At 36.2% G+C, this 10,766-nt stretch overlaps 1 protein-coding gene across 1 annotated transcript; it reads left to right on the top strand.

Annotated features, from left to right (window-relative positions):
- The first annotated feature begins 1,879 nt into the window (after positions 1-1,879).
- On the top strand, positions 1,880-10,190 carry LOC114521721 (tetratricopeptide repeat protein 28-like). The gene is made up of 8 exons (XM_028542247.1): positions 1,880-2,179; positions 2,818-3,351; positions 4,339-4,404; positions 4,498-5,032; positions 5,263-5,328; positions 6,600-7,229; positions 7,788-7,853; positions 9,289-10,190. Exons 1-8 carry the CDS (start codon positions 1,880-1,882, stop codon positions 10,188-10,190), a joined length of 3,099 nt encoding a protein of 1,032 aa, XP_028398048.1.
- Positions 10,191-10,766: the final 576 nt, after the last annotated feature.

Raw genomic sequence — 10,766 nt, 5'->3', positions numbered from 1 at the left:
ACAAGTACAGATACGAGGGGAGCAATTCGATTTACGCAAGAGGAAGATAATTCTTATCTGAGAAAAGTTGGACTGGAAAAGTTTGGCATGCGCTGGACTTGCATTTTGAAGTGCCCTCCCTACAAATTTCAAGAATGCACAATACCAAATACATTAAGAATGAGAGCAATAAGGCTAAAATTACTTTAAAATATTGACTTCATATTATTATTATTAAAATAAACTGCTATATTATAATTATAAATGATTAAGCTACAAGTGTATATTGTTTTCTTTCAACCGATCCCAAACATTTTGCAACGATTAAATTTGCTTCCCCTATCATTTATGCTTTCTTATTCGGGCGTTCAATATAAGAGTAAAGAAGGAACTGCCATGCAGGACCATCATGAGCCACTGACATGAATAGCGTCCCTTATTGCAATATTTAATCCTTTTCAGACGTTTGCATAGAAAGGCGACCATAAAGTAAATGATGTATTCAAACGTTCCTTAATTAATGCATAAGGAACCATTCATGCATTAGTTCCGATCATAGAGTAAAGAAAATTAATGAACAAACGTAACGGTTGCTGTTGTTTCTTCACTTAAAAGCGAACTATAAGTTCTCATTTATATGGTTCCTTATTATATAAGGGAACAAATTCTTCCTAAAATGAAGTTCCTAAAAATAAGGAACAAATTTTTGCAGTTCCTTTACAAAAGCGATCTATATGTTCTCATTGTAAACGTTCCTTAATACATTAGGAACTTATTGTTTTTTTATGGAAGTTTTTTTACGTAAAGGAACGAATGCTTGTAGTTCCTAAACATAATCGGTCCATAAAGTTCCATTAATCACGTTCCCAATCACCAAAACAAACAACAGCTTATATCAAGACCTTAAAATTGCTTCGATATTTGCTCATCCCACCTTTGTGGTTTGATTACTAGTACCGAACACACCCAACCCTATATTGTATACGATCCCGTCGAGGCCTTCTTGCTTTGAGAGAAAACTTAGAGACACAACAACCGAAAATCAATCACAATTGAGAGCAGAATATTATAAAGAAATATCATAAATAAATTTATTTTCTAATCCGATAAAACCGCGGGGTATATAGTCAGCTACTAAAATTAATTTGTTTCCAAATAAATCTAGCGGCTTCCAAATTACAATTTGAAAGTTTGTTTTCCATAGTAATACTAGAGTACTAATAATACTATACTATGTCATCTAGACTATACGTGCTAAAAGAATTAGAACGTATGCAGGTCTTTGAGTTCACGAGCTACGACTATTTTATTCAACCTGTGTCCGTCTTTTGACACAATACGCTTGCCCAGTATCCCATAATTCCCGCTTATTCGTATTTATCTGACGATTTTGAAAAATTGCAGAAGCGAGCACTTCGCATTTTCCGAAGTTGCTCGACTGCACACAAAACAGTAGCTTGAAAACGAGTTGAGTGGAGTCATTTTCATTGCCCTAGAACAAATTCGGAAAGTGTTTATTGACCAGTGTATATATTAAAATCGAAAATACCCGCAGATGGAGCGGAGAAATTAAGTTGCTTTGAAATTTTTGTTAAAAGGTTGTCCTAGTCGCCCATGGAAAGGTTGCACATTCTCATAATAAAGCTTGATCAATAAAACATGTACCCTTCCCTCCACCTGACTTCTTCGCCACAGCCTGCCCTCCCCGTGACGTAAGTCTTATTTTCCTTCCATTCAGCAATTAAAAGTATTCAGCACTACAAAAGAGTTCTGAACTAATGTGAACGGAGGAAAGCGATGCACAGAAGCACCTTCCAGACACCTAGCTGCTAGCTAGTTCAACGACGATATTCTTCAGCAACGATTGAAAATTTAAAAAATACTTCATGCCAAATACAAAATGGCTATGGCATACATTAGATCAGGGGATGATTATTTGTCAAAAATGCAGATTAGAAAGGCAATTAAATGCTATGAAAAATCATTAAAATTTCCAATACAAATAGGGAAAAAAGGGAACAAAACAATTGCATATCTTGGGTTAGGAGATGCTTATAGATTAAACAATCAGTTTCAAAAGGCAATTGAGTACTATGAAAAATCATTGAAAATTGTACAGAAAAGAGGAGATAGAGAGAATGAAACAATTGCATATCTTGGGTTAGGACATGCTTATAGATTGAACAATCAGATTCAAACGGCAATTGATTACTACGAAAAATCAATGGAAATTGCACAGAAAAGAGAAGATAGAGAGAATGAAACACTTGCATATCTTAACTTAGGAAATGCTTATAGATTGAACAATCAGATTCAAACGGCAATTGAGTACTACGAAAAATCATTGAGAATCGCGCAGAAACGAGAAGATAGAGAGAATGAAACACGTGCATTTCTTGGGTTAGGACATGCTTATAGATTGAACAATCAGATTCAAACGGCAATTGAGTTCTACGAAAAATCATTGAAAATTGCACAGGAACGAGAAGATAGAGAGAATGAAACACGTGCATATCTTGGGTTAGGACATGCTTATAGATTGAACAATCAGATTCAGACGGCAATTGAGTACTTTGAAAATTCATTGAAAATTGCACAGGAACGAGAAGATCAGTGGGCGAAACAGTTTCATATCTTGGGTTAGGAGATGCTTATAGATTGAAAAATCAGATTCAAACGGCAATTGATTACTTTGAAAAATCATTGAAAATTTCACAGGAACGAGAAGATAGAGAAAGCGAAACAATTGCATATCTTGGGTTGGGACATGCTTATAGATTGAACAATCAGATTCAAACGGCAATTGAGTACTTTGAAAAATCATTGAAAATTGCACAGAAGCGAGAAGATAAAGAGAATGAAACAGGTGCATATCTTGAGTTAGGACATGCTAATATATTTAACAATCAGATTCAAACGGCAATTGAGTACTACGAAAAATCATTGAAAATTGCACAGGAACGAGAAGATAAAGAGAATGAAACACGTGCATATATTGAGTTAGGACAAGCTTATAGATTGAACAATCAGATTCAAACGGCAATTGAGTACTACGAAAAATCATTGAAAATTGCACAGGAACGAGGAGACAGAAAGGATGAAACAGTTGCATATCTTGGGTTAGGAGATGCTTATAGAATGAAGAATCAGATTCAAACGGCAATTGAGTACTACGTAAAAGCATTGAAAATTGCACAGGAACGAGAAGATAGAGAGAATGAAACACGTGCATATCTTGGGTTAGGACATGCTTATAGATTGAACAATCAGATTCAAACGGCAATTGAGTACTACGAAGAATCATTGAAAATTGCACAGGAACGAGAAGATAGAGAGAATGAAACACGTGCATATCTTGGGTTAGGACATGCTTATAGATTGAACAATCAGATTCAAACGGCATTTGAGTACTACGAAAAATCATTGAAAATTGCACAGGAACGAGAAGATACAGAGGGCGAAACACTTGCATATCTTGGGTTGGGACATGCTTATAGATTGAGCAATCAGATTCAAACAGCAATTGAGTACTTTGAAAAATCATTGAAAATTGCAGAGGAGCGAGAAAATAGAGAGAATGAAACACGTGCATATCTTAGGTTAGGATATGCTTATAGATTGAACAATCAGATTCAAACGGCAATTAAGTACTTTGGAAAATCATTGAAAATTGCACAGGAACGAGAAGATAAAGAGAATGAAACACGTGCATATCTTGAGTTAGGACAAGCTTATAGATTGAACAATCAGATTCAAACGGCAATTGAGTACTACGAAAAATCATTGAAAATTGCACAGGAACGAGGAGACAGAAAGGATGAAACAGTTGCATATCTTGGGTTAGGAGATGCTTATAGAATGAAGAATCAGATTCAAACGGCAATTGAGTACTACGTAAAAGCATTGAAAATTGCACAGGAACGAGAAGATAGAGAGAATGAAACACGTGCATATCTTGGGTTAGGACATGCTTATAGATTGAACAATCAGATTCAAACGGCAATTGAGTACTACGAAGAATCATTGAAAATTGCACAGGAACGAGAAGATAGAGAGAATGAAACACGTGCATATCTTGGGTTAGGACATGCTTATAGATTGAACAATCAGATTCAAACGGCATTTGAGTACTACGAAAAATCATTGAAAATTGCACAGGAACGAGAAGATACAGAGGGCGAAACACTTGCATATCTTGGGTTGGGACATGCTTATAGATTGAGCAATCAGATTCAAACAGCAATTGAGTACTTTGAAAAATCATTGAAAATTGCACAAGAGCGAGAAAATAGAGAGAATGAAACACGTGCATATCTTAGGTTAGGATATGCTTATAGATTGAACAATCAGATTCAAACGGCAATTGAGTACTTTGGAAAATCATTGAAAATTGCACGGGAACGAGAAGATAGAGAGAGCGAAACAGTTGCATATCTTGAGTTAGGACATGCTTATAGATTGAACAATCAGATACAAACGGCAATTGAGTACTTTGAAAAATCATTGAAAATTGCACAGGAACGAGAAGATAGAGAGAGCGAAACAGTTGCATATCTTGGGTTAGGACATGCTTATGGATTGAACAATCAGATTCAAACGGCAATTGAGTACCACGAAAAATCATTGAAAATTTCACAGGAACGAGAAGATAGAGAGAATGAAGCAGGAGCATATCTTGGGTTTGGAGATGGGTATAGTTTGAACAATCAGTGTAAAACGGCAATTGAACACTATGTGAAATTATTAGGAATTTCACGGGGACGAAAAGATAGAGACAGTGAGATATATGCATATCTTCGGCTGGGGGATGTTTATAGATTGAGCAATCAGTTTTCAACGGCAATTGAGTACTATAAAAAATCACTGGAAATTTCAAAGCAGCGTGAAAATAGAGATTATGCTATACGTGCCTATTTTCGTTTAGGGGATATTTATGTTGTAAACAATCAGATTGAACGTGCGATTGAATGTTATGAGAAAATTGCAACTGAAAAAGGATGCGCCTATCGTGATAAGTTGGCGGAAAACGTAGCTCAAGAATTGTCATTTGCAGGTACTTTTTGCATGCAAAATTTTGGTAATTGCAGACTTTAATTCAGTAAAGTAGCTATATTTTGCAATGAAGGGTGCTGAAAAAAATTCATTTTGCCTGGACCTTTACTTTTTTAGTAAAGTACTTTTTTATCAGATTGATGGGACCGTCATCGAATCGAATTTTGTGTAATATCATATTAAAATAGCAAAATTAAAATTGATAAGTCCGTTAAATTCTTTGCTTTACAGATTCGTTTACAGAGGAATCGAATTTGAAGAGAGCTGTAACATCTCAGGAAACTGAGCTTTCGTCAGGTATGTTCGCAGAACACACTGAGACAGAGTTGGCCACATTTTTTTCACTTTTTCAAGCCAAAATGAAACGTTGGTAGTTATATTATGGAAAAGGTCAATTGAGTTATGCTATTTACAGGACATTGAATCAAAATAAGTTGAGGATGTTTATTCATGAAACTATTAAACAGGGTCAGGGATGAAATGTTTTAAAAAATTGCAATTGCCACGAAGATAGAGGGAGTAAAAACCCGCGCATATCCTGGGGCTAGAAGTGAAAGTGCAATTGATCAGTTGACGCTGAAATGAGAGTTCAAAGGGACAAAAGTACTGTATACTAGGCCATAACATTTAATAGCATGGAACATGTCTGCATGGTTTACAGGAGATAGCTACAGATTTATCTCTAGGCTTATAGATTGACCCAATTCTATAAGCTCTGCAAAAAAATGATTTGTCCTGAATTTTTTATTTTTCCTACAGCTTTCCCTTTTTTCATATTTTCCATCGTATATATATGACATGCAGGCATTCCTGAAATATTATGTGTGTGTGTCTCCACATATGATCGCAATTTTTCAATATGTACCTCTTCGTCCCGTGCATATATGGTCGTTTCTTTGGATGATCAATTTTGTTCCCTGAGTTTGCGATTTCCTCGGGCGAAAAACAAAGACTCTGGGGATAATCGAAATCAGGGATGATTCTGTTTGGTCGTTCACACCGTTTGAATATTGTAATACAATTCAAACCCAATAAAACTGGAAATGAGGAATTCTGGCTTCCGATTTGGATTATCCCAGAGCCTTTGTTTCCTCGCCATGGAAATGGCAGGTTCGGGGAACGAGATTGAGGATGATTAAATCCTGAGATTGACGCCCATCAGAACTCAATTTTTTTCACGAATGAACATTTTTCACATTTATATCTGCTGTGCGCACAGCGGTATTCCGTTCAACCTTTCAGGGTTGAACGCCCCCACCCCATTTAAGCTTCTAGCTACGGCCTTTCATATATAAGGATATATATTCGTATATAAAGAAATCAGTCAGGCATACGAAAAATACATAAATATTTTCTCTCTTCAATTAAGGTTCTAGCCACGGGACTCCCTGCATGCATGTGTGCCAATCGGGATTATCGAATATCCTTTCTAATAAGTGCATGCACTCTTTTAAGAAAAATTTACTTGAAAAATCTCCGCGAAGAATACCACAATTCTGTCTCAGATCTTCTCACGGCTTTTAACTCCTACTTTAAATTTGACTCGAATTATTCTGTGAAATTGACAGATGACTCTGACGACCAGGGATACGAGCAAGCTTTACGTCTGAAAAGATTGGGAAAATGTTATGTTAATCTTGGAAGATTGGAAAAGGCCCTGGAGTATTTTCGGAAGGCTCTAAAAGTTTTTTCTGGTCGTGGTGAGGAAGCTTTAGAGGGAATTTTAAATGAATGGTGTGGATATTGCTGCCGTTTCGTGGAAGGCTCTGAAAAAGAGGCAAAAATATTTTACGAGCGGGTAAAAGAAATCGCAAAAAGCGCCGGAGAAAAGAATCAAGAATATCGTTCAAACGAAGCCATTGGACATATTTTATGTAAAACTGGGAATTATAATCATGCGAAGGAATATTACAACGAAGCGATCAAGGTTGCTATAGAACTTGACGATAAACATCGCGAAGGACTATCTTGTCTAAACTTTGCGGGTGCATGTTGTAAAGCTGGTGAGGATGAGAAGGCAGTTCAATTCTATGAAAGGGCACGACATATTTTTTATTCAGAACATAAAGATCACATCCTGCAAGAAAAAGCCCTTGCTGGTTTAGCTGTTTCTTGGTTCAGTCTTGGAAACACTAGAAAAGCGATGGAATTAATTGAAAAAGCTCGAGAACTTGCAAACCACGTAGAGGAGGAAGCAGGTAATTACTTTACGATGTTTTGTTTTTCCGTGAATAGCTAAACTATACTGAGCAAAATCGAGGAAAAAATCGGCGGAACAGAAGGACAAATATAGGCTATATTTGCACAATCTATAGCTGAATATTGTTTTAAATATTCGGATTACATTATGTAATGTTGGGTTATGTTTTCAATATATTAAATTAAACGAGCAGAAGCCATATCCAAATAAATTTTCAGTACAAAATTTCCCGCACTTTTGCATTTCAGGCGGAATCGCAATCTGATTGGCTGGATTTACGTATCAGCTTACAGTAATTACATGACCGGTCAGAAATCGCATAGTATTTGCAGGAGTTAAATTTGTTTGTTTGGTTTTTCTAAAAAACTATATTTGCAAAGTGAATTATGAAAGACTCTCTTGAGAATTCAATAGATGCATGCATAAGTTTTTTCTGTCGTGGTCCTTTAAAGAACTGTAGGAGACATTGGATAATGATGACGGAGGAATATTAAATTCATAATAAAATTTCAACATAATTATTTATGCATATTTTTTTCGCCGTTCTCTAAAATAGACTCGCCCGCAAAAGAAGAGATTTCAAAGGAAGCCGAACCATCGCAAGCAACAAATCCTATTGCAGGTAATTTACATATATATAGCCATACATTCTCAGTTTAATGCCCGCCATGCAGGCAAACTGATCCAACGTAATTTAGCGTTCCGATTATGCGTCAAGCAAGAAGCGATGCGTTGAAATGAATATATTTGCTTACATTAACTATGAAAAGGATAATGCACTTGCTTTCCGCCTTTTTTCAAGTTCCATGGATTGGGAACAATGCGCATGGAAAATGTTTTTCAAACAAAAGTTTGTGACGAACTTTTAACTAAAAAACTTTTTTGTGTTCTCCCAAAATACATGGCGTGATGTTTCCTGAAAGTTTTACCGTGGCCCTTCTGGGCCGCCATAAAAAAATTCTGCGCCTTGTTTCCTCATTTTTTTGCCGTGGCAGCTGTGGGCCACCGTAGGAAGCACAACCAGTTACAGGTAATTTGAACCATTAGATGTATTCTATTTTTTTATATTTTAACATTTTTAGTACGCGCGTGCCGATTGGTCGAAAAGCGCGTTTTTATTTAACAATTAGACAACGAAGGCGAGTTGTCTAATTGTTTTAGTATACACCCTGTACCTAGATATATTAATCGAGAAATAATCGATACACCGCAATTACACCGAAAAATAATTTAATTAATTCAATTTTATACGGTCGCGCGAGCGAATTTTTTCCAAACGTTCACCATCACGAATAGACAATGGTTGAGTAGCCAATCAGAACGTAGGATTTGTATAATAGACAATAGTCGGGTGTATACTAAAACTGTATAGAAACACGGAATTTTCTCGCCGAACTTGACAAGCGAAGTAATGTAATGAGAATTTGTAATTGAATCGAATTATAATATTTGTACCAAATCTTTTTATTGAGTTATATTATAGAAGAAATGGAAAACATTTTTTCCTGTCTTTCTATACAGTTTAAGTATACACCCGACTATTGTCTATTACACATCCTATATTCTGATTGGCTACTCAACCATTGTCTATTCGTGATGGTGCACGCTTGGGAAAATTTCGCTCGCGCGACCCTATAAAATTGAATTATTTTTCGGTGTAATTGCGGTGTATCGATTATTTTCTCGAAATTAATATATCTAAGTACAGGGTGTATACTAAAACAATTAGACAACTCGCCTTCGTTGTCTATAAGTGAATAGTCAACTCAGACTTCGCCGCCTTCGTTGACTATTCGCTCATATCGGACTCGTTGTCCAATTGTTAATTAGTATACCCCCAGACTATTGTCTATTACAAATCTTACATTCTGATTGGCTACTCAACAATTGTCAATTCGTGATGGTGAACGTTTGGGAACTGTATGAAATTGAATTAATTAAATTTTTTTCGGTGTAATTGCGGTGAATCAATTATTTTCTTGAAATTAATATATCTAGATACATTACATGAAATTAATATATCTAGGTTTTTGGTTTTTTTCCAAAAATATTTTTAGAATGGGTGAACTTGGTAACGGAGGAAATATGCAACCCAAGCAGGACAGAAAGACTACGGAGTGACGACCTGGTTTGTCTGGAGAAATACATCAAAGAATTTCCTGCTAAATACGTGTATACTCATCGGGCGTCAAGAAAAGAACCTCTAACAGAGAAAATTCGTAAATCAATGACAGAGAATGTCAAGTCGGCAGCTTACAATGATTTGTTAAATCATGATAATCACACTAATGACGGAAACTTTTTCTATGAGAATCAAGTAATTGTAAACTTTGCGAGAGATGATGTCTACAAAAATGTTTCAACTAAAATGCCCGCAAGACTTCTCGCTTCTTTAGCAACTTATATAAAATCCATCGCTCGCATTTCTTGTGAAAATGCTGTGGGAACGTGTTGGCTTGTTTCGAACAGGCTTGTTATTACCAACTTTCATGTTTATATGCAATTCAATACACAAAGAGTGATTTCTCAATTGAGTAAGAAACAAAAAGATGCTCAAAATAAACAAACAGAAAACACTCAAGGCATGGCAACAGAAGACACGCAAAATAAGGAAACAGAAGATACGGAAGACATGGAAATAGATGATTGTCAGAATTGCAAATTACCAATAAACGTTTTGTTTGATTTCCTCTATCCTAACCAAGTAGAACAGAGTGTTATGGTGGAAGTTGATGAAGAACAAGATCCTATGCTTGAGAGTCCGCACTTAGATTATAAATTCTTTCGTTTGAAAGAAAACCAAGTTCTCAGTGATCGTCTTTTTCTTGGTCCCATTGTCCGAAGTTACCCATTACAAGAGGGCGAGTTATCATCATTGGTCATCCGGGCGGTAAGGAAATGCAGGAAGAAGCATGCGTCGTTGTTAGCAATCATTCTTGGCGTGAAAAACTTAATGTAAGGCATGGTGTTCAAACTGGTGTACACATGACCAATACAGAACTGCTTGAAGCAACTCAACGATATGAGGATTGTCTTCCTTACGACACAAGCCTATTTTCGGGTTCCAGTGGTTCCCCAGTTTTCGATTTTGATGGAAAGATCGTCGCGATGCACACGCAGGGATACACACTGAGGACGGCAGAACAAACGCGCTGTTCGCTGATGGAGTTTGGTGTGCAATTTAGTGCGGTATGTAAAGATATAAAGCAAAAATATGAAGCAAATGAAAGCAATATTAATGTCCACGAGCTTTTCCCCAATTATAACATGAATCAGCCAATGGATGTAGAATAACTGTACTATATATTAGGACTGGAATTTTTGGTTCAATCGAACGCTTATCATAAAATTAAGTAAGGTTTTCGCAGCGCCAGTTGCGTATAATTTAAAATTATCATGTAGAAACAGTCGACGTTTGAAATAGTACTAATATTTTTAGGATTGAACAAGGAAATACTTTGCAATTAGCCTTTCTCACGATGACGAATATGCCGCCAATTTTGGGGCACTTTTTTTCGAAACCAAGATAAGACTT

The sequence above is a fragment of the Dendronephthya gigantea genome, unplaced genomic scaffold (genome assembly GCF_004324835.1).
Source record: "Dendronephthya gigantea isolate DGI-Jeju-01 unplaced genomic scaffold, DenGig_1.0 000000F, whole genome shotgun sequence".
NCBI lineage: Eukaryota > Metazoa > Cnidaria > Anthozoa > Malacalcyonacea > Nephtheidae > Dendronephthya > Dendronephthya gigantea.
This window is presented reverse-complemented; position numbering and strand designations above follow the sequence as displayed.

Coding starts and splice junctions, on each gene's coding strand:
- LOC114521721 (XM_028542247.1), top strand. CDS start 1,880: ATGGCTATGGCATACATTAGATCAGGGGATGATTATTTGTCAAAAATG. Junction 3,352..4,338: donor ATCTTGGGTTAGGACATGCT/TATAGATTGAAC, acceptor CAGATTCAAACG/GCAATTGAGTACTTTGGAAA. Junction 5,033..5,262: donor TCAAGAATTGTCATTTGCAG/GTACTTTTTGCA, acceptor TTTGCTTTACAG/ATTCGTTTACAGAGGAATCG.